This window comes from Gorilla gorilla, chromosome 20, assembly GCF_029281585.2.
Source record: "Gorilla gorilla gorilla isolate KB3781 chromosome 20, NHGRI_mGorGor1-v2.1_pri, whole genome shotgun sequence".
Taxonomy (NCBI): Eukaryota; Metazoa; Chordata; class Mammalia; order Primates; family Hominidae; genus Gorilla; species Gorilla gorilla.
Window position 1 is genome coordinate 25373707 of NC_073244.2, and position 22927 is coordinate 25396633.

At 55.2% G+C, this 22927-nt stretch overlaps 1 protein-coding gene and 1 long non-coding RNA gene across 6 annotated transcripts; one reads left to right on the top strand and one right to left on the bottom strand.

Annotated features, from left to right (window-relative positions):
- Positions 1-62: 62 nt before the first annotated feature.
- On the bottom strand, positions 63-12486 carry HOMER3 (homer scaffold protein 3). 4 transcript variants are annotated; one of them, XM_055372214.1, is made up of 10 exons: positions 12468-12486; positions 9838-9918; positions 9597-9753; positions 9222-9353; positions 5168-5275; positions 3789-3910; positions 2841-2997; positions 2374-2490; positions 2190-2276; positions 63-494 (listed from the first exon to the last, which is right to left on the bottom strand). In XM_055372214.1, the coding sequence occupies exons 2-10, from the start codon at positions 9849-9851 to the stop codon at positions 303-305; spliced, it is 1086 nt and encodes a 361-aa protein (XP_055228189.1). In that variant the 5' UTR covers positions 9852-9918; positions 12468-12486; the 3' UTR covers positions 63-302. The 4 variants fall into 4 exon arrangements, with proteins under 4 accessions (XP_055228189.1, XP_004060397.1, XP_018871237.1 ...); XM_004060349.5 differs by lacking the exon at positions 12468-12486 and adding an exon at positions 11920-12101; XM_019015692.3 differs by lacking the exon at positions 12468-12486 and adding an exon at positions 11190-12101.
- On the top strand, positions 11199-17699 carry LOC109024196 (uncharacterized). Of its 2 annotated transcripts, XR_010132098.1 has the most exons (3): positions 11366-11493; positions 16950-17097; positions 17195-17699. It is a non-coding gene; the product is annotated as an uncharacterized lncRNA (long non-coding RNA). The 2 variants fall into 2 exon arrangements; XR_010132097.1 differs by having other exon boundaries at positions 11199-11493; positions 16109-17699.
- The last annotated feature ends 5228 nt before the right edge of the window (positions 17700-22927 follow it).

Genomic DNA, 22927 nt, shown 5'->3' on the forward strand with positions numbered 1-22927 from the left:
ACGCAGGGAAAGGGGCCGGTGACATGTTAGGTGCCCAGATACCCACATACCACACACACAGCCACGCTTAGAAATGTAATCGGGGGATCTAGAAATTCTACACAATGAGAAGCTCAAAAACAGCCCCAAAGCTGCCAACAACCAGAGCCGACTGGGGCCCACCCCAGCCCAGCCCGGCCCGGCCCACCCAGGGCTAAGTTGGGACCCCCCAGTCCCTTTCCAGGACGAATGGGCCCAACTATGCTGCCTGCAGCCTGGCCCGCATCCCAGGCCGGAATCGTTCATAGAAAACCAGCCCCGGCTCAGGGCGCAGCCTCAGCCAGGCGGGCCAGGCCCTCACGCAGCTCACTCAGCTCAAACAGCCTGACGTCCAGCAGCTGCGCTGCCCGGCCCACCTCAGCCCGCGCCCGCTCCCGCTCCGCTCGTGCCTCCTCCAGGCTGCGCTCCATCGCCCGCAGCTGGTGCTCCAACTCCGCATTGCGGGTCTCCAGGTCCTGCCAGGAAAGGGTGGGCAGGGTTGGGGGCCCCAACAAATCACCAGTCCTGCCCGAGGCATCCAGAGTCTGACCACCTTCATGTCCCTCTTCTGCCCAGAGCCATCCTAGGGCACCCAACACACCAGGAATAAAATGCACACCCCACAGGGGCCTAGCTTCTGCCCTCATTTCTTTTGTTTGTTTGTTTGTTTTTGAGATGGAGTTTCGCTCTTGTCGCCCAGGCTGGAGTGCAATGGCGTGATCTCGGCTCACTACAACCTCTGCCTCCCAGGTTCAAGCAATTCTCCTGCCTCAGCCTCCCAAGTAGCTGGGATTACAGGCATACACCACCACGCCCAGCGATGGCTTATACCTGTAATCCCAGAACTTTGGGAGGCGGAGGCAGGTGGATCCCCTGAGGTCAGGAGTTCAAGACCAGCTTGGCCAACATGGTAAAACTCCATCTCTACTAAAAATACAAAAATTAGCTGGGCGTGGTGGTGCACACCTGTAGTCCCAGCTACTCTAGAGGCTGAGGCAGGAGAATCGCTTGAGCTCAGAAGGCGGAGCTTGCAGTGAGCCGAGATCGCGCCACTGCACTCCAGCCTGGGTGACAGAGTGAGACTCCATCTCAAAAAAAAAAAAAAAAGGCTGGGCGCAGTGGCTTATGCCTGTAATCCCAGCACTTTGGGAGGCCGAGGCGAGTGGATCACGAGGTCAAGAGATCGAGACTATCCTGGCTAACATGGTGAAACCCCGTCTCTACCAAAAAATACAAAAAATTAGCTGGGCATGGTGGCGAGCACCTGTAGTCCCAGCTACTCGGGAGGCTGAGGCAGGAGAATGGAGTGAACCTGGGAGGCGGAACTTGCGCCACTGCACTCCAGCCTGGGCAATAGAGTGAGACTCCGTCTCAAAAAAAAAAAAAAAGTACCCCCTGAACATTTCTCAGATAAAGCCTTTAGCAAAAGCCAAGCCAAGGCCAGTCGTGGTGACTCAACGCCTATAATCCCAGCACTTTGGGAGGCCGAGGGCAGATTGCTCAAGGTCAGGAGTTCGAGACCAGCCTGGCCAACATGAGGAAACCCCATCTCTACTAAAAACACAAAAAATGCCCAGGCACGGTGGCGCATGTCTGTAATCCCAGCACTCTGGGAGGCCGAGGCGGGCAAATCATGAGATCAGGAGTTGAGACCAGCCTGGCCAACATGGTGAAACCCTGTCTCTACTAAAAATACAAAAAATTAGCTGGGTGTAGTGGCGGGTGTCTGTAATCCCAGCTACTCAGGAGGCTGAGGCAGGAGAATCGCTTGAACCCGGGAGGTGTAGGTTGCAGTGAGCTGAGATCGTGCCATTGCACTCCAGCCTGGGCAACAGAGCGAGACTCCATCTCAAAGAATTAAAAAAAAAAAAAAAAGCCAAGCCAAGCCAGACCTGGTTCCAATGCAGGCTCTGTGATCTCAGGCTGAGAACAGGAGGAATTGACGGGGTCTGGCATGGGAATACAGCAGGGACTCAAGCATTGCTTGTGGAACCCATAGATGGATATGAAACTGTACCAATAGCCACTGTTCACGCGGCACCTGCTGGGCATCAGGCCTTCCACAGGACTGGGCCTCCCAGTACTTTATCATCTTAGGTAGATATTGTCCTGATTGTCTGTTGAGGTAACTGTCACCCACCGTCACCCCACCTCCTGGTGCCCACACACACCTGCACCTTCTGCTGAGTCTCCTCACGCTCGGCAGCCTCCGGGGCCTCGCGGGGCCCCCCAGTCTGACTCTTCAGGGTCTGAATCTCCTAGAGGAGAAGAGTTCCCAGGGTCTGTTGCGGGGGTCCTGGCTTTCCCGCAGGAGGTGAGGGAAGGCGAGGCCCGGGAACCACACTTGGCACTCACCTGGTCCTTGGTTTGCACCAGAGCTTCCAGCTGTTCCAGCGACTGGCCCTGGCCCAGCCCCTCCTTCTCGCTGGTGGGGGTCACCTCTGAAGCTGCCTGAGCCTCCAGCTCAGCCACCTGTGGGGCAGGAATAGCAGCCCCTGACGCCCCCGCCTGCACTCTCCCTTGCTCCCCCAACCTCTAGGGAATCTGCCTCCTGTCTGGCCACGCCCAGGACCGAGCACCCATCTCCCTTGGTTGGTGCCACCACCCCCCTCTGCACAGCTTGGACTTTAGTGTCTGATCACCCTCTGAGGCTGGCATTGTCTCAAACCCATTTTACAGAGCAAGAAACTGAGGCTGGGTCAGTGACCTGCTGAGGTCACACAGCCAGTCCATGAACCCAGGGCAGATGGGAACTGCCGAGGCGCGGTCTCCACAGTTGCCGGGGCCAGGTGGGGGTCTCTCGGAGGGAGGGGTGCCCTCACCCGCTGCCGCAGCCGCTCGGCCTCCGCACGCTGAGCCTCCAGCTGCTGCCTCCACTGGGCTGCGGCGGCGTTGGCCTCTCGCAGGGCGCCTGCCAGCTTGTTGTTGCTGTCCTGCAGTGCGAAAAACTCGGCCTCCCACTGTACCTCGCCCACGGAGCTGCAGGGACATGAGGGTCGGCAGTGGGTGACACGGGGCTGGGGGGCGGAGTCGGGCGATGCTGGGCTAGGGGGCGGGGCCAGGGGTGGGATAGCTCTGGGCTTAGGTCAGGGCGAAGGCTGGCGAGGGTGCGGAGTCGGGCGCGAAGTTGGACTAGAGGGCGGGGCAGGGGTGGAGTGGCACTGGGCTGGGGGCGGAGTCAGCGGCAATGCTCGGTTAGGGGGCGGGGCCAGGGTGGGTGGCGCTGGGCTGAGGCGGAGTCACGGGCGACGCTGGGCTAGGGGGCGGGGCCAGAGGAGGGGTGGCTCTGGGCTAGGGCACGGAGTCAGGGCCACGCAGGGCTGGGGACGTGGCGACACTGATTGCTGAGCTTGGGGATGGGCAGTCCCGCAGAAGCGGGATCTTGTCGAGGACCGAGTCAAAGAAGGGGGCACGTGGAGTCCGCCCAGTGACACTGTGGGAACGTTGAGGGAGGGATGGGAGGTTGGAGAGAGTCAGCCGATGGGGGCGTGGTCAGGGTGGTTATCCTAAGACCAGAGAGGCATCGACGGGGCGAGGTTAGCAGCGAGAAGAGACAGGTGTGGGGTCAAAACAGAGGGGCGTGGCCAACGCAGGGTTGGGGCGGGGTCGGCTCTGGATGGGGCAGCATTTCAGATCCTCATCCCCTTCCCCAGGTCTTGAGTCCACAGTTAGATCCCGCCGTCCTGGCACTCCCTTGGCTTCCGAGAACCGCCTCCTCGTCCCCCACCCCTACCCCCGCCCCTGCCACGCCCCCAAGTCCCGCCCCTCACCCCTCAGACAACATCTTCTTTAGCCGCTCGCGCTCTGTGGGGCCGGGGGCATCAGCGCTCTGGCTGCGGAACAGTTTTTCCTCGCCGGGGCCGTTGGCACTGACGAGAGGGCTCGGGGGCACCTATGCACGGGGAAAAGAACAGGTCACGACCCCACATCAGCTGGGATCAAGGCTGATGTGACTGGGGTCGTCACATCGGGGGTCCAACTGACCTACGCACCCTAAGCAGGTCCTTCACAGCACAGGATCCAAGTGTGTCCCTCCCCACCTCACCCACCCTGCATGGCTCCCTGTGGCCCCTAGGCTGGGAGTTCCATGCCCACGCCCTCGACCTTGCCTTCCTGGGCTTTCACCACCCCCAGGAGCAAGTCTGATGCAAGTTAGTCTAAACCAAGATACTTAGAACCTGTAAGGTAGGGGAGGGGGACAATCGGACAGCTCCCTGCCGTTCCCTTCCCTGCGGCCGAACTTCAACATCCCGTTTAGGATTTCAGCAGGAAGCCCTGCCCAGGCCGAATTCGTGTTTCGTGAGCAACCCCACTGCCTGGACCACTGGCTCTGAGGGTAGACAAGCTGGCGGGTGCCCTGCGAGAGGCCAACGCCACCGCAGCCCAGTGCAGGCAGCAGCTGGAGGCTCATGCTTTTTTTCATCTCTCCAACCCCTGTGCACAGCCCTGGGCCTGGTACACAGCAGGTGCTCAATAAATAATGCTGAATAAATTAATGTGGGAAAACACGCAGGGACAGTTCCTTGTTCTGCCTCACACTTAGCCATTTCTTTCTTTCTTTTTTTCTTTGAGACAGAGTCACACTCTGTCACCCAGGCTGGAGTGCAGTGGCACAATCTCGGCTCACTGCAACCTCCATCTCCTGGGTTCAAGCGATTCTCCTGCCTCAGCCTCCCGAGTAGCTGGGACTACAGGCGCATGCTACCACGCCTGGCTAATTTTTGTATTTTTTAGCAGAGGCGGAGTATCACCATGTTGGCCAGGCTGGTCTCGAACTCCTGGCCTCAAGTCATCCTCCCACCTCAGCCTCCCAAATTGCTGGGATTACAGGTGTGAGCCACCGCACCCGGCCACACTTAGCCATTTCAATTTCTAGTCTTCCATCCTGCCATCTGAGCTGGTTTTGCTACTGGGACCTACTGGGTGTACCCCACCGGCCCCAGGCAAGGTCCAGACCCTCTATGACACGCTCCACACCACTCCTCCGTGGTCCCTGCTATGGGTCTAACCTTAGGTCGTCTGGAAGCATTGGGTCTTGACGACCAGCAGAGTGCCCCGGTCTCCCAATATCAAGGTCCCCCAATATCAGTTGAGCGCCTGGCTGACTCAAAGGTGCCCAGGCAGGCATAGGGGAGTAGGGAGTGCTGACCTGGTGGGAGGCGAGCCCCAGGGCTGGACTGGTGAGCTCCCCGCCATCCTGAGATTTCTCCCTGGCCAGCCTGGCTGCTTCCTTCACTTCCTGGAACTTCTCGGCAAACTAAGGGAGTGGGGAGGAAAAGACAGTAAAACCCCAGCCCATCCTCCCAAACAGGTCACCATCACTCAGTGACAGCCCCGCCACTTTCGAACTGTACCCATCCCCTTATCACACACCTTGGAAGAAGGAGAGAAAGTTTGAAAAATGATGTACCATGGTGGGTGGGCAGGTGGCATCAGATCACAGAGGTGGCATTTAAATACATTGGGCCACACTGAGAAAGGGAAAGGAATTCCCATGTCCTCTTTTTAGGAAAGGGTCTCACTTTGTCACCCAGGCTGCAGTGCAGTGGCATGATCTCGGCTCACTGCAGCCTTGACCTCCCTGGCTCAAGTGACCCTTCCACCTTACCCCTCCACCAAGGAGCTGGGACTACAGGTGTGTGCCATCATGCCCGGCTAATTTTTTCTAGAGACGGGGTCTGGCCGTGTTCCCCAGAATGGCCCTTTTCCTGTTTTTTTTTTTTTTGTTTTTTGAGATGGAGTCTTGCTCTGTTGCCCAGGCTGGAGTGCAGTGACATGATCTTGGCTCACTGCAGCCTCTGCTTCAGCCTCATGAGTAGCTGGGATTACAGGCATGCACCAGCATGCCTGGCTAATTTTCATATTTTTAGTAGAGATGTGGTTTCACCATGTTGGCCAGGCTGATCTTAAATTCCCAGCTTGAAGTGATCCGCCTGCCTCAGCCTCCCAAAGTGGTGGGATTACAGGCACAGCACCCAGCCTTTTTTTTTTTTTTTTTTGGGGGGGAGGACAGAATCTCGCTTTGTCACCCTGGCTGGAGTGCAGTGGCACCATCTCAGCTCACTGCAACCTCTGCCTCCCAGGTTCAAGCGAGTCTTCTGCCTCAACCTCCCGAGTAGCTAGGACTACAGGCCCGCGCCACCACGCCCAGCTAATTTTTGTATTTAGTACAGATGGGGTTTCACCATATTGGCCATGCTGGTCTCGAACTCCTGACCCCATGATCCACCCACCTCGGCCTCCCAAAGTGTGAGAATGACAGGTATGAGCCAACATGTGGGGTCCCTTTTAATCTTTATCAGGGCTATTTCAACAAAGAGAGCCTCAGATGGGTGCTAATCTGTCTTTAACACTTGTTATTATTCCTTTATAACAAAGAGATTAGGTCTCAGGCTCTGAGAGACATCAGAAATCAATGAGAAAGTAATCATCTCATTCTTGTTTTTGTTGTATTAAATGTTTACATGTTTACATTTACCACCTATTTATGACAAAGCAATACCAGTTTTCCAGTTAGGATAGGATATGTTTCCCCCCACCACCCCGGTTTTAAAATAAATTTCCTTAGTTTAAAAATAATTTTTTAGGTCGGGTGCGGTGGCTCACACCTGTAATCCCAGCACTTTGGGAGACCGAGGCGGGCGGATCATTTGAGGTCAGGAGTTCGAAACCAGCCTGGCCAACATGGTGAAACCCCATCTCTACTAAAAACACAAAAATTAGCCAGACATGGTGGTGGGCGCCTGTAATCCTAGTACTTGGGAGGCTGAGGCAGGAGAATTGCTTGAGCCCAGGAGGTGGAGGTTGCAGTGAGCCGAGATTGTGCCATTGCACTCCAGCCTGGGTGACAGAGCAAAACTCTGTCTCAAAATAAATAAATAAGACCATGTGTGGTGGCTCACGCTTGTAATCCCAGCACTTTGGGAGGCCGAGGCAGGTGGATCATGAGGTCAGGAGTTCAAGAGCAGGCTGACCAACATGGTGAAACCCCGTCTCTACTAAAAATACAAAATCAGCCGGGCATGGTGGCACATGACTGTAATCCCAGCTACTTGGGAGGCTGAGGAAGGAGAATTGCTTGAACCGGGGAGGCGGAAGTTGCGGTGAGCCGAGATCGCACCATTGCACTCCAGCCTGGGGGACAAGAGTGAAACTCTGTCTCAAAAATAAATAAATAAATAAATAAATAAATAAATAAATAAATGATTTTTTAGGCTGGGTGCAGTGGCTCACACCTGTAATCCCATCACTTTGAGAGCCTGAGGCAGGCGGATTACCTGAAGTCAGGAGTTTGAGATCAGCCTGGCCAACATAGTGAAACCCTGTCTCTGCTAAGAATACAAAAATTTAAAAAACAAAAATTTTGTAAAAATACAAAAATTAGCCAGGTGTGGTGTGTCTGTAATCCCAACTACTTGGGAAGCTGAGGCAGGAGAATTGCTTGAACCTGGAGAGAAGAGGTTGCAGTGAGCCGAGATCGGGCCACTGCACTCCAGCCTGGCAACAGCGCTAGACTCTGTCTCCAAAAAAAAAAAAAGACCTAAATTAGAAAGGTAAATTGTTGGGGCCGGGCGCGGTGACTCACGCCTGTCATCCCAGCACTTTGGGAGGCCAAGGTGGGTGGATCACGAGGTCAGGAAATTGAGACCATCCTGGCTAACACGGTGAAACCCCGTCTCTACTAAAAATACAAAAAAAATTAGCCGGGCGTGGTGGCAGGCACCTGTAGTCCCAGCTACTAGGGAGGCTGAGGCAGAAGAATGGTGTGAACCTGGGAGGTGGAGCTTGCAGTGAGCCAAGATCGCGCCACTGCACTCCAGCCTGGGCGACAGAGCGAGACTCCGTCTCACAAAAAAAAAAAAATGGTAAATTGTCTGGGTGCAGTGGCTCAAGGCTGTAATCCCAGCACTTTGGGAGGCCAAAGTGAGAGGCTTGCTTGAGGCCAGGAGTCAAGAACAGCCTGGACAACATAGTGAGATCCTATCTCTACAAAAAAATAAGAATAAAGATATTAGCTAGGCATGGTGGCATACGCCTATAGTCTCAACTAGTCAGGAGGCTGAGGTGGGAGGATCCCTTGTGCCCAGGAGTTTGAGGCTGCAGTGAGCCATGATTGCACTGCTTCACTCCAGCCTGGACAGCAGAGCAAGATCTTGTTAAAAAAAAAAAAAAAGAAGGGAGGGAGGGAGGGAGGGAAAAAAAAAAAAAAGAAAGGTAAATTCTAAACCTTCTAGAAGAAAACAAAGAAAGCCTGGTGTGATAGCTCATGCCTGTAATCCCAGCACTTTGGGAGGCCGAGGCAGGTGGATCATCTGAGGTCAGGAGTTCAAGACCAGCCTGGCCAACAAAATCCCATCTCCACTAAAAATACAAAAATTAGCTGGGCGAGGTGGTGGGCACCTGTAATCCCAGCTACTCCAGAGGCTGAGGCAGGAGAATCGCTTGAACCCGGGAGGTGGAGGTTGCAGTGAGCCGAGATCGTGCCACTGCACTCCAGCCTGGGGGACAGAGCAAGGCATTATCTCCAAAAAAAAAAAAAGAAGATCTTCGTGAAAGCACTCATCATCAACAAAACCACGGATAAAGATAATAATGGAAGTATAGAGACGGCACAGGGTGCAGGGAGGTGAGGATGAAGGTATTGCTGGGGCATGTGGGAAAGTGCCCAGCCCAGCCCAGCCACCCATTTGATGTCCCAAAGAGGAGCAGGGTGTGTCCAAAATTAGAGCTACAGGCAGTAGAACTATGACTCAAGAGCAGGTACAGTGGCTCATGCCTGTAATTGCAGCACTTTGGGAGGCCGAGGCAGGCAGATCATTTCAGGTCAGGAGTTTGAGACCAGCCTGGCCAACATGGTGAAACCCTGTCTCTAATAAAATACAAAAAATTAGCCAGGCGTGGTGGTGGACTCTTGTAGTCCCAGCTACTCAGGAGGCTGAGGCAGGAGAATCGCTTGAACCCGGGAGGCGGAGGTTGCAGTGAGCCAAGATCACTGCAGCCCATCTCAAAAAAACAAACAAACAGAAAAATGAACTAGGAATCAAACCGGGGAAGCTTAAAGGGGCTTCAGTCTCAACTCATCCTACAATCCCATCCTGCAGATGGGAAGATAGAGGACCTGCCCAAGATCCCAGAGTGAGCCCAGGAGAAGACTTGGGCCCAGTCTCACCCGTTCCCTCCACTCTCCCCCTCACCCGGCCCACCTGTGTCAGATGCTGTTCAGAGGCAAAGCCCAGGCCGTAGACTGTGTTGGCACGACTGTCGGCCCACTGCCCGAACTTCTGGGAAGTTTTGGTGAAGGTCATGTTGGGAGTGACAGTGCTGTTGATGATAGCCTAGGGTTGGGGAACAAAGTTCAAGGTAGATGGGACAGATACTAACAAACATGAAACTCCCCAGGTATTACCTTGTATTAGGGTCTTGAAGGTCTTTACTCTGAACCATTTCAGGAGATAGAGACTAGGGCCTGGGAAGGCTTAGGGTTTCCCGTCCCTTGGGCACACAGCAAGCCAGCCACCAGACCCAGGGTTGTCACCAGGACTCCCGGTGCCTCTGCCCCACCCAGACCCCACCCTGACCTTGGCGCCTCCGATGCTGATGATGCGGTACACATTGCGGGTGGCATCGTAGAAATAGGAGACAGTGAGTGCGTGCTTGCCCGCCGGGATCCAGTTTCGCTTGGTGGCTGGGTCAATTTGGAACACGTGCGCCCGTGTGCTGAAGATTGGCTGCTCTCTGCGTGGGGAGAGGGTGTTTGGTGGGGGCCAGGCACTCCCACTTAGAAAGCTCAGGGCCAGGCTGGGGGAGGTGGGAGCTCACCTGGCTGTGGACATTGGTCAGGCTGGGATGGGCAGGCTCTAGGGGGCAGCCAGAGAGGTGGCAGGAGCACTGGTTTGGCCCCTAGGGAGAGAGGAGGGACTATGAGTGTCCCTCAGGCCAGGCTGAGGGAGGCCAAGCAGGTTCCCTCTCAGGACCCATCACCAGGTGTGCCCGCCATGGAACTTTCAATCAAAAAGGCAGGAGAGGCCCAAAGTACACCTGGTGCTTTGGGAGGCTGAGTCAGGAGGATCCTTTGAGCCCAAGAGTTCGAGACCATCCTGAGCAACGTGGCGAGACCCCATCTCTACCAAAAATTTAAACAATTAGCTGGGTGTGGTGGCATGTGCCTGTGGTCCCAGCTACTGGGGAGGCTGAGGTGGGAGGATCGCTTGAGCCCAGGAGGTCAAGGCTGCAGTGCAGTGAGCTATGGTCAGGCCACTGCACTCCAGCCTGGACAAGAGAGTGAGACCCTGTCTCAAAAAAGAAAGAAATTATAAAAAGAAACAAAAAGGCAAGATAATTATTATAGATAACTCAGAGCAAGCGGACCCCATCTTTCTTTGTCTAGGGGAAGCCCCCACAACACCCTGTACAGGAGATGGCCCTCTGAGAGGAGCCTGGTGGCCGCTGACATCCAGATGTAAATTTCTCATTGTCCTGGTTATTGCACCCCCGTGAAGTCCCCTCCATCCCGGGCTGAGCTGTGGAGGCCAAATCTCTGCTGAGTTCTTTCCACCACATTCACCCATGACTGGCCAGAGCAGGGCTCTCCATCAAAAAATGGGGCGTTGAGAGGTGTGTAGTACCAGGAGACCAGTTCCCCACTACACCCTGCAGAGGGACCCCACCCCCAGCAGCTCCCACCCTAGGGCAGAGGCACACCTTGAAGTCCAGAGTCCAAATCCCCAGGGAGCCCCCAGCCAAGTTAAAAAGACAAGATGTAGACAAACAGCCAATCCCAATGCCCACCATGAGGGCAGAGCAGAATCCACACTGGGAGACCAGGGCTCCCCAACCTCCCCATTGGGCCATTCAGCAACCCCGAATGTGCAGGGGGACCAAGGAGGAGTTTGGAGGAGGGGTAAGACAGGTGGGGGAGGGGAGGCCCTGGCCCAGCGGCCTCTGTGGTCAAAGCGCGGATGCCCCCCCATCCTGTCCTGGGCAGCTGCTGTCCTGGTCACAGGGTCTGAAACCGGAGCCCCTGAGTGGGGGTGGGGCGGCAGCTCTGGCCTGGACTGGGGGCGGGTCCTGCGCCGGGTGGGAGTTGGGGAACACAGGGGTCCCCGGAACCCAGGCCCTTCCGGTCCGGCAGCTCCTGCTGCGACTTGCAGCGTTTGGGGAAAGTTACTCACCAACTAGTCATGCGCCTCGGATGCCGCCGGCCACGGGGCTCCCGGAGGGGGGTCCGACACCGCCCGGTGCCCGGGATCCCCAATCTGGCCGGTGGATGAGGCCCCATCCCATGCACCCCAGTGCGGGGGACGGGGGGGTTAATATTAATTCAGGATCCCATCCCCACCCGAGGCAGGTCACCCAGTGCACGCCCCAACTCCGGGACGCCCGCTCTGACCCTGGAACTTCCGAGATTCCCGCGACGCCCCCTGTCTCTGGGTCCAGAACTTCGGGGGACACCTCTTCTGCCTCCTCCAACCCCAGGTCGGTAACTCCGGGGACTCCTTTCGTGCCTCCTCCTCTAACTGGGTCCGGGACCCCGGTCCTCCGCGTTGTCCTAGACTCCTAAACTTCGAGGACCCCCTGCCACCCCTCCAGTCCCTGGGTCCGGGACGTCCGGACCCCTCCCACCCCAGTACCCCACCCCAGGTCCGCAGCTTTGGGGACCTCTTCGCAGCCTCCTCCAACGCCGGGTCCAGAACTTTGGGAACCTCCCGCGCAGTCCCCTCTCAGACCCTGAATCCAGAACTTCGGGACCCCCGCGCTCCCTCCAGCCCTGGAACTTGGGGACCCCTCGCGCCGCTCCCAGTCCCGGGTCCGGAACTTCTGGGGAACCCCCACGCCCTCCCCTTGGCCCTGGGACTTCGAGGCCCCCGCGCTCCCGGCGCAGGCTCGGCAGGCCGGGCTCACCCTGCCAGGTCGGCGCCCCGCGAGTGTCCAGGCGCGAGTCGGGTGCGGCCCCCGCGGCGCTGACTCCGCGCTGCCGGGCGCCCCGCTCGCTCCCTGGCTCCCGGGCCCGCGCCCTCCGCGCCGCCCTCCGCGCCGCCCGCGCCTTTGTCTGCGCCGCCGCCGCCGCCCGCGCCGCCTCCGGTCCCATCGCGGCCGGTCCCGACGCGGCCGCCGCCCGCCCCGCCTCCCCGGGCCGCCAAGGCCGCCCCGCTGCGCCCCCTGCCGGCTTTTTGCACCGGGAGGGGGTAGGGGGGAGGGGATAAGGGGGAGGGGCGGGGGCCAGGACTGGGGAAGGGACGGAGGATTGAGGGAGGGGTCTAGGGGCGGTGGAGGGGGACTGGGGGGGGCTTTGCGTGGGGTCGGGTTGGGAGCAGAGGGTGGGGACAGAGAGACAGACGGAGAGGGACATCTGGGATGAGAAAGAGACCCAGAAACAGAGACACGGGGGAGACAGGCGGAGAGATAGGAAGCAGATGGAGAGAGTTGCACGGACAGCGATGTGACCTCACCCTCCTGTCACCTTCTCAGGAGACAGCTGCCTCTGTCCCCACTACCTGAGGTCATAACTTTGGGCCTGTGAGGGAGGTCAGGTCCCTCCCCGGCTGACATGGGTGGCCCAGTGAGGTTGGGGAGGGGGCGGTGGGTCTCAGGGTCTGCATACAGTAAGTGCTCAATGGGTGTTGCCAGGAAACGGAAGAGATCAACTTCGGGAGGGAACGGGAAGCAAGACAAAGAGAGAGAAGCCTCTGTTCTCCTGCCCGTCCCATCCCTAAGCAGGGACGTCTGTCCACCTCTGTCCCTCCCAAGACGATGGTAAAAATGCCCACAATGGTTGGATTAAGGTTATCTTTGCTGTTGTTTGAGGGTTCCAAAATCCAAAGGCTGAGGGAATGTCTCCAACGCATGGTTGCATCCCCTCAGCCTCCACTGGCCTGCGTTTGTCACCTCTGGTCACAGGGAGCACCCCCTTCCCACACTTGCCAGGAGAGTGTCCTTCCGGAGTTGAACTAGGATCCACCTCCCCAGCCCCAAGCCCATGTGTCCCACTTGTCAGTCCTGGTGCGGCCCCCTCTCTGGCACCGTCTCCAAAATCACATGGTGCGGTGCCGTTGGTTTGTTTGTGGACAGAGGTCCTGCAGCTGCCTGGAACCAAGGCCTGTGGCGCCCTAAAGCTCTGATCTTACATTTGAGTTTTTCTTTTCTTTTTTTTTTTTTTTTTTTTTTTTTGAGACAAAGTCTCACTCTGTTGCCCAGGCTGGAGTGCAGTGGCACAATCTCGGCTTACTGCAGCCTCTGCCTCCCAGATTCAAGCGATTCTCCTGCCTCAGCCTCCCGAGTAGTTGGGACTACAGGTGCATGCCACCACACCTGGCTGATTTTTGTATTTTTAGTAGAGATGGGGTTTCACTATGTTGGCCAGTCTGGTCTCGAACTCCTGACCTCAAGTGATCTGCCGCCCTTGGCTTCCCAAAGTCCTGGGATTACAGACGTGAGCCACCACACCTGGCCGACACTTGAGTGTTTTGACAACTTCAGAGAGGCTTTTGCTTTTCATCTCCAAGACCTCTGCTCCTGTCTCCTTTCCCTATTCCTTTATTTCTGTTTCCTTCTAAGAAGAATAGTATATCTGAGCTGGCAGTTACATTACATTCAAATTACCTTTAGGTGAATTCCAGGTCAGGTTGTTTTTGGAGATTGACTCCTGCGCCAAGATCTGAGTCTTCCCCCATCCAGGCCTTTGCCCAAACTGTTCCTTCCACCTGGAATGCCCTCTCTGCAGGCATCTCTTCTGCCTTGTCCTTCCAGGCTCAGCGCCACCACCCTGTCTCCTCCTCCAGGAAGCCTCTCTGACTACCCTGGCCTTGGAAGGGATCTTGCCCTCCCCTGTCCCAATCCCTATGACTCTTTTTTTTTTCTTTTTTAAAGTTTATTTTTAGAGACGAGGTCTCACTATGTTGCCCAGGCTGGTCTCAAACTCCTAAGCTCAAGTGATCCTCCCGCCTCGGCCTCCCAAAGTGCTGGGATGACAGGCGTGAGCCCAGACCCTTTCTGTGACACTTATGTTACCTGTTTATTACATGACTAGGTCTGGGTGCTCCTCTAGGGCTGGCCCATCCATCCTGAAGCCCCAGTCTGACCCAGCACAAGAGCGACTGTTCATCCCACAGGGGAAACTGAGGCACAGACTCGGTTTCCCTGGCTGCTTCTAACTTCACGAGGCATCTGCACAAGGGAAGGATTTGGCTCTGTTCTCAGGCCGGAAGCCACGAAATGCTTGAACATTGTGGGGAGCAAAGAAAATACCGTCTGTTCTGTGCAAAAAATGACTTTTCCTTATTACCAACAAAATAATGGAAAAAAAAAAAAGTATCTGGGAAAGGTGCTGACATGGCCAAGGCTTCTGGAAGCTGCTTAGAGTTTGCCAAGTGCACAACTGGGGCCCTGTGGCTATTCTACAGGGGCGGCTGGGCGAGGGGCCCAGGCAGACTTTGCCCTTTGTGTGGGCAGAAAGCAACAGTGAAAGAGACAATGAAGGGTTGAGTTGCTTTCCTGAACACCCTCTTTGGTCTCTGGGAGGGGCTGGGACAGGGCTGGCCTTGAGCAGCCCCAACCTGAAGCTGGACTAGCCAAGTCTACACTGAGGCACTGGCTTCCTCAGTGTGGGCCTCAGTTTTCTCACCTGGAAAATGGGCCGATGCTTGCAGGGCTTCTAGTAGAGGGAGAAACATGAAGGATTCAGTCAATATCAGCAGCTGTCCTCTGGGGTGCCTGCCATTAGGTTCGTGGGCAAAGGCCCTGCCACTCTTTGCTGCAGCTCGGAAAATGGAGTCTGTGTCTCAGTTTCCCTGCTGGGATGAATAGTCACTCTTATGCTGGGTCAGACTGAGGCTTCAGGATGGATGGGCCAGCCCTAGAGGAGCACTTAGACCTGGTCATATAATAAACAGGTAACATAAGAGTCACAGAAAGGGGCTGGGCTCATGCCTGTCATCCCAGCACTTTGAGAGGCCGAGGCTGGAGGATCGCTTGAGCTCAGGAGTTCGAGACCAGCCTGGGCAACATAGTGAGACCTCGTCTCTAACGAGGGCTGCCCTGAGCTGCTGCCCCCACCCCAGTCTGGGCCCTCTTCTTCCTAGGTCTGGAGGCCTCTCTTCTAAAGAACTGGGCTGGGTGCAGTGGCTCATGCCTGTAATCATAGCACTTCGAGAGGCTGAGGCAGGCAGATCACCTGAGGTCAGGAGTTTGGGACCAGCCTGGCCAAAACATGGTGAAACCCCGTCTCTACTGAAAATACAAAAATTAGCCGGGCGTGATGGTGCACACCTGTAGTCCCAGCTACTCGGGAGGCTGAGGCAGGAGAATTGCTTGAACTCAGGAGGCAGAGGTTGCAGTGAACTGAGATCAGGCCACTGTACTCCAGCCTGGGTGACAGAGGGAGACTCTGTCTCAAAAAAAAAAAAAAAAAAAAAAGGGTTGGGGGGAGGGAGGAAGGAAGGAAGGAAGGAACAGACTTGAGATGTCCTTGCAGGGCAGGCAGAGGCCACCACCCCAAGGTGCTGACTAGGAAAGCAACTTTCCTTTGGGGCTGAAAAATGGTGTGGGAGAATGAGCTTCCCACCTTAAAGGGGAAACCAAGCGGGAGCCTGAACAGCTCATTCAGCACTAAGAAAACTGCATTTGCAGAATGGCTTTTATGGCTCAGGCTCTGGTCTCTGCCTAGTTAGATCTGACCTAGCCTTTGGAGTGAGGCTAAACAGTCTCTCCTCTCCAGAGACTTTCTGTGCCACCAGAGCAGGGACAGTCCAGCTGCTCTTCCTGAAAGCTGGGTGCCCACCTCCCAGTGAAGGTCTTGGTGACTACTTCAGGTCTGTTTATGGCATGATTTGGTTACTGTTCACCTCTTACATGGATTTTTCCCTGCACCTAGAACAAACCTGACCTGTGACAGCTTTCTTTTTTTTTTTTTTTTTTTTTTTTTTTGGAGATGGAGTCTCACTCTGTCGCCAGGCTGGAGTGCAGTGGCACAATTATCGGCTCACTGCAACCTTCAATTCCTGGGTTCAAGCTATTCTTCTGCCTCAGCCTCCGGAGTAGCTGGGATTACAGGCAGTCGCCACCACACCCAGCTAATTTTTGTATTTTTTTTTAGTACAGACAGGATTTCACCATGTTGGCCAGGATGGTCTCAATCTCCTGACTTCGTGATCCGCCCGCCTTGGCCTCCCAAAGTGCTGGGATTACAGACGTGAGCCACCGCCCTTGGCCCCTGTGACAGCTTTCTGTGAGCACTTTCGGAAGTAGGAGATCCCCAGGTTCCAGCTTTCGACTTGGTAGCTTTCAGAATCACGTGAGCCAGGGAGTGAATCCCAGCCCTGCTGCTTACCAGCAGTGCCACCCTGAAGAAGTCACTTTCTCTTCTTTGTGCCTCAGGTTCCCCATCCATAAAATGGGCATATGAATAGTGTTCACTTCTGAGGTTTACTGTAGGGATCCAGTGAGTTCTTTCTTTTTCTTTTCTTTTTTTCTTTTGAGACAGAATCTTGCTCTGTCGCCCAGGCTGGAGTGCAGTGGCGCAATCTCAGCTTGCTGCAATCTCTGCCTTCCAGGTTCAAGCGATTCTTTTGCCTCGGCCTCCCTAGTAGCTGGGATTACAGGTGCACGCCACCACACCCGGCTAAATTTTTGTGTTTTTAGTAGAGACAGGGGTTTCACCATGTTGGCCAGGCTGGTCTCCAACTCCTGGACTCAAGTGATCCACCCACCTTGGCCTCCCAAACTATTGGGATTACAGATGTGAGCCACCACGCCCACCCTTTTTTTTTTTTTTTTTTTTTTTTGAGACAGGGCCTCACTCTGTTGCCCAGGCTCAATCATGGCTCACTGCAGCCTCAACTTTCTGGGTTCAAGCAATCCTCCCACCTCAGACTCCTGAGTGGCTGAGACTACAGGTGCACACCACTACGCCTGGCTAATTTTTGTATTTTTTGTAGAGATGGGGTGTTACTATGTTGCCCAGGCTGGTCTCCAACTCCTGGACTCAAGAGATCTGCCTGCCTCAGCCTCTCAAAGGGCTGGGATAACAGATGTAAGCCACTGCATCTGGCCTCCAATGAGTTGTTATGTGAAGAGAACGTGATTGTAGGTGCTTAATAAATGCTTGCTATTATAAACATCATATTTATTTTTGGTATGTGGTTTTGATCCTGAACCAACTTCTTACTCTTTTCTTTTTCAGAAGTTAGAGGACTCCAACCAGGCCTGAACTCTCAAGGACAGAAATGGGTCCAACCTGGCATGACATCCTCTAAATCTTTAGCTCCTGGCCCCTCAGGTGCCCCCTCCAGCTACCTCCCTCTTCCTTCTCTTCATTCCCCAAGCCATAGCTGGTTGGGCCAACCTCCAGACATTAGCCTCTTTGCAAACTCCTATTCACCCCTCAAAGCCTCACCTTCAATGCTCTCCTCCCCAAGAAGCTCTCTCCTCTACCTCTAGACCTTTTCCAGCCCTCTTCCCTCTTTCTGGCCCAGCCCTGACTCCTGCGAATGTCTGTGTGCAGCTTTGACTCCCCCAGCCTGAGTGTCCCTCAAGGGCTGAGACCAGGGCCCATGTTTCCCTAGAGTTTGTCATCTTCCAGCATAAGGTGGACGCATGGGGGTCAGGCAAAGGGGAGTTTGATGACTCAGTACTATTGGTGATTTTGCATCACTTGAAGGAGACCCTGCCTTAAATTCAGAACTTGACTTCTGCCGACGGCTAAAGTTAATTCATTCAACAACCCCCCATGAAACAACGGAGCCAGGCTCCCTCAGGCCCAGGCAAGAAAGGGTTGTGGAGTTGGGGTCGCCAGCACTGGTTTATGGATTTGAGGACCTAGGACCAGAGTGAGTTGGGGATGGGAGGAGGCAGTGCTTGAGGCCCCTCTGAGCACCAAACCTGGACCCGAGGTTCAGTTCCCGCAGACCTAATTACCCTAATTTGCCACATGCACTAATTACCTCCTGGGTGCCAGGTGGCTGGGCGGGGCTGCCCCAATTTCCGGAGGTAGGTCGGGGCCCGATTATTTTTGGCTGTGGTGTCCTTGAAGCCTCTGCCATCAGCAGTGCTTGAAGGGCAGAAAGTGGGGCGGAGAAATTGAGGCCACATCAGGGGAGGCACTGCGGGAATTGGGGGTCGGCTGGCCTTGGAGCTCCCTGAACAGGGGGCCTTGGGCCCAAGGCGGGAGAGTCTTTGGCACCTAGCCAGAGGTGGCAAGATCTGGAGGGGCATGGCCAGGCACGATGGCTCACGCCTGTAATCCCAGCACTTTGGGAGGCTGAGGCGGATGGATCATGAGGTCAGGAGTTCAACACCAGCCTGGCCAATGTGGTGAAACCCTGTCTCTATTAAAAATATAAAAAATTAGCCGGGCGTGGTGGCACATTCCTGTAGTCCCAGCTACTCAGGAGGTTGAGGCAAGAGAATCGCTTGAACTTGGGAGGCAGAAGAGGTTGCAGTGAGCCGAGATCACGCCACTGTACTCTAGCCTGGGTGGCAAAGCGAGACTCTTGTCTCAAAAAAAAAAAAAAAATCTGGAGGGGTTGAGAATCAGCCAGCTCCATGGTGGATTGGTTTGAAGTCTTTTTGTTTTGTTTTGAGACAGAGTCTCGCTCTGTCATCCAGGCTGGAGTGCAGTGGCACAATCTCGGCTCACTGCAATCTCCCCCTCTCAGGTTCAAGCAATTCTGCTGCCTCAGCCTCCCGAGTAGCTGGGACTACAGGTGCGTGCTGCCACACCCAGCTAATTTTTTCATTTTTAGTAGAGATGGGGTTTCACCATGTTGGCCAGGCTGGTCTCGAACACCTAACTTTAGGTGATCCGCCTGCCTTGGCCTCCCAAATTGCTAGGATTACAGGTGTGAGACACCGCGCCCGGCCCAGGTCTGTTTTTGATGTGATACCATGGCCGGGAAAGGGGCTGCCAGGGGGTGGGGGTGGGGGTAGTCAGATGGGCCTGGTTTCATATCCCAAGTCCCACCCGCTTGCTGTGTGTTCCTGGGCATATAACCTTTCATGAACTCTTTGCACCTTTCCTGAGGGATGAAACAGGTGTAATTTAAAAAGGGTGCTTTAGGCACTGGGGGTCAGAGCATGGGCAAAGGCCCTGAGGTGGGGCCAGGGAGGCCATGTTGCTGGAACACTAGAGAGGTGTCTAGAGTGGAGTAAGTGGGAGAAAAGCTTATGGGATTGCTGAGACCTAGGGGGTCACAGGAACTGAGCAGAGCCTCGTGGGTCTTGGTGAGTTGTGTGGGTTTCATTCTGAAGGCACTGGGGAGCCATGGGGAGTTTGGAGCCAGAGAGAGAGGGAGTGGTCACATTGATACTGCAGGCCCTGGGCGGAGTTTCAGCTCTTAGGAAAGAACGAGGTGTCTGTCCATGTGCAGAATGGTCGCAGACCCTACCATTCTCTGAGCCTCAGTTTCCCCACCCTGAGCAGAGTCCTGAGACTAGGGCAGCCCCAGAACACAGTGAGCCCTCTGCCGGGGAAGCCCCACTCTACCCTGGAGCTCCCAAATGCTGGCTGTGCAGCCTACACGGCCTCCTCCCCGCCTGTCCCCCCATCCCACGCTCCTTCTGTGGCCTTGGGGGAGCAGCTGTGGGAACAGAGAGCAGAAGCCCGTGGGGAAGGCAGCTCAGAGGGCCTCTGGGGGACGTGTTCCTGCTTGGTGACAGCCCACGCGGGGCTGCCGCACGCCGAATGTTCTCACAGCAGCTGGGTGACTCACATGCTACAGCCTCTTCCCTGGGTCTGCCAGAGGGAGAGTATTCCTAGTCCCCAGGCACGGGCTGGGGTCTCTGGTTTGGCCACCTGTGCCCTGGCTATGCCCTCTAGGATCCCCCCCACCAACACACACCAAGGGACCCCTCTAACCGGCAGTGCTGCCCACCTCCTTGCTCCAGCATCTTCCGTGGCTCTCCTGGACACCTCAGAGAGAGGCTCAAGCTCCTCATTGCCTATTGGTCAAGCTGCTCAGCCCCACTTCAGAGCACTTGTACTGGGTCCCACGTATGGCCTGAAATGCCAGCTCTAAGGCCGTCTCCTTCAGGAAGCCTTCCAGCCCTCCCCACAACTCTGACAATCCTGACCCCCAGGACGAGGATGCGTCTGTGTCTGGCCCCGCCTCCCTCCCAGACTGGGGGCTAACTGGAGTCCAGGCCCAGGACCCAGGCCTCTCAGGGGCTCCACTGTTATCCAGTATAGGAGTGCACAGCAGGGGCTCTGGGGGAGGAAGGCAAGGTCCAAGGCTGGACCCCATGGGCCTGACATGTAACCAAATTATTTATGTATTTATTTATTTTTATTTATTTATTTTTTTTGAGACGGAGTCTCGCTCTGCCACCCAGGCTGGAGTGCAGTGGCACGATCTCGGCTCACTGCAACCTCCATCTCACAGATTCAAGCAATTCTCGTGCCTCCGCCTCCTGAGTAGCTGGGACTACAGGCACGTGCCACCACACCCGGCTAAATTTTTTTTGTATTTTTAGTAGAGACGGGGTTTCACTGTGTTAGCCACAATGGTCTCGATTTCCTGACCTCGTGATCCACCCGCCTCGGCCTTCCAAAGTGCTGGGATTACAGGCATCACACCTCACTGGGATTAGAGGTGTGAGCCACCAAGCCTGGCTAATTTTTTAATATTTTGTAGAGATGGGGTCTTCCTATGTTGTCCAAGCTGGTCTCTAACTTCTGGGCTCAAGCAATCCTCCTGCCTTAGCCTCCCACAGTGTGGAGATTACAGGCATGAGCCACTGCACCTAGCTAACCCATTTCATAGAAGAGAAAACTGAGGCTCAGAGAGCTTGTCGGTTCCCCAAAGTAAAAGTCAGCAGAAGGCTGGAGGTGGTGGCTCATGCCTGTAATCCCAGCTCTTTGGGAGGAGGAGGCAGGCGGCTCACCTGAGCTCAGGAGTTCAAGACCAGCCTGGCCAACATGGTGAAACCCCGTCTCTACAAAAATACAAAAAAATGGGCCGGCCACGGTGGCTCACACCTGTAATCCCAGCACTTTGGGAGGCCGAGGCGGGTGGATCACAAGGTCAGGAGATAAAGACCATCCTGGCTAACACGGTGAAACCCTGTCTCTACTAAAAATACAAAAAATTAGCCAGGCATGGTGACAGGCGCCTGTAGTCCCAGCTACTGGGGAGGCTGAGGCAGGAGAATGATGTGAACCCGAGAGGTGGAGCTTGCAGTGAGCCGAGATCGCGCCACTGCACTCCAGCCTGGGTGACAGAGCAAGACTCTGTCTCAAAAAAAAAAAAAAAAAGAAAAAGAAAAAAATAGCCAGGCACGGTAGCTCATGCCTGTACTCCCAGCACTTTGGGAGGCCGAGGTGGGTGAATCACCTGAGATCAGGAGTTCAAGACCAGCCTGACCAACATGGTGAAACCCTGTCTATACTAAAAATACAAAAATTAGCTGAGTGTGGTGGCACACGCCTGTAGTCCCAGCTACTCGGGAGGCTGAGGCAGGATAATCACTTGAACCCTTGAACCCGGGAGGCAGAGGTTGCAGTGAGCCAAGATCACACCATTGCACTCCAGCTTGGGTGACCGAGTGAGACTTCATCTTAAAAAAAAAAAAAAAGGCCGGGCGTGGTGGCTCACGCCTGTAATCCCAGCACTTTGGGAAGCTGAGGCGGGTGGATCACGAGGTCAGGAGATCGAGACCATCCTGATTAACAGGGTGAAACCCCGTTTCTACTAAAAATACAAAAAATTAGCCGAGCGTGGTGGCAGGCGCCTATAGTCCCAGCTACTCAGCAAGCTGAGGCAGGAGAATGGTGTGAACCTGGGAGGTGGAGCTTGCAGTGAGCCGAGATGGCGCCACTGCACTCCAGCCTGGGCAACAAAGCGAGACTCTGTCTCAAAAAAAAAAAAAAAAAAAAAGTCACCAGGAGGCTGGAGGTCGGTGGCTCATGCCTGTAATCCCAGCACTTTGGGAGGCCAAACCAGGCAGATCACTTGAGGCCAGGAATTCGAGACTGGCCTGGCCAACATGGCGAAAACCTGCCTCTAGTAAAAACACAAAAAATTACCCGGGCATGGTAGTGTGCACCTGTAACCCCAGCTACTCAGGAGGCTGAGGTGGGAGGATCGCTTGAACCCAGGAGTCAGAGGTTGCAGTGAGCCCAGATCACACCACTCCACTCCAGCCTGGACGACAGAGTGAGACTTTGTCTCAAAACAACAACAACAAAAAGTCAGCAGAGAGGAAAGCCTGGTCCTGGAACCCCAGTCTGAGAGGCCAAGTCTGCTCCTTGCAACCTTTAGAGCTTTGCTTACCCAGGGAGCAGGTTGGGGGGTTCGCTCATCCACCTGCAGGTGGATTTGGTGCAGCCTGGGCTCAAACTCAAGGGGTCCAACAGCCCTTCCTCCCTGAGCCTCTGTTTCCTCCTCTGTAAAGCAAGGATTATTCATCATTAACTCATGTTTATTAAGCACTTAAGGCATCCAGGTCTGTTAGGACACCCTGCCCTCGGGGACCTCATGTCTGGTAGACAAGGGAACGAGGAAATGACTTCTGACAGGATTATGCAAAAGAAAGAAAACCAGGCAAAGCACCAGGCCAATACTGCAGTGGTTGCTGAAGGCTACTTTGTGGAGGTGGTGATTCAGGGCAATAGCACGCCCAAAGGCCCTGAGGCAGGGGATGTGTTCAGCCCCTTGGGACAGCATTGAGGAGGCAGCTGTGACTAAAGCAAAGTGAGTTGGGGAGAGTGGGGAGGGCACCATGTAGGCAGGGAGGGCTACAGGCTGGGCATCAGGGACCTTTGGGTCCCCAGGAAGGAATGCAGACTTTATACTTAGAGCACTGGGGAGCCACGTAAGGCTTTTGAGCAGGAGAGGGCATGATCTGCTTTTTTTTTTTTTTTTTTTTTTTTAAGACAAGGTCTCACGCTTTCACCCAGGCTGAAGTGCAGTGGCGTGAT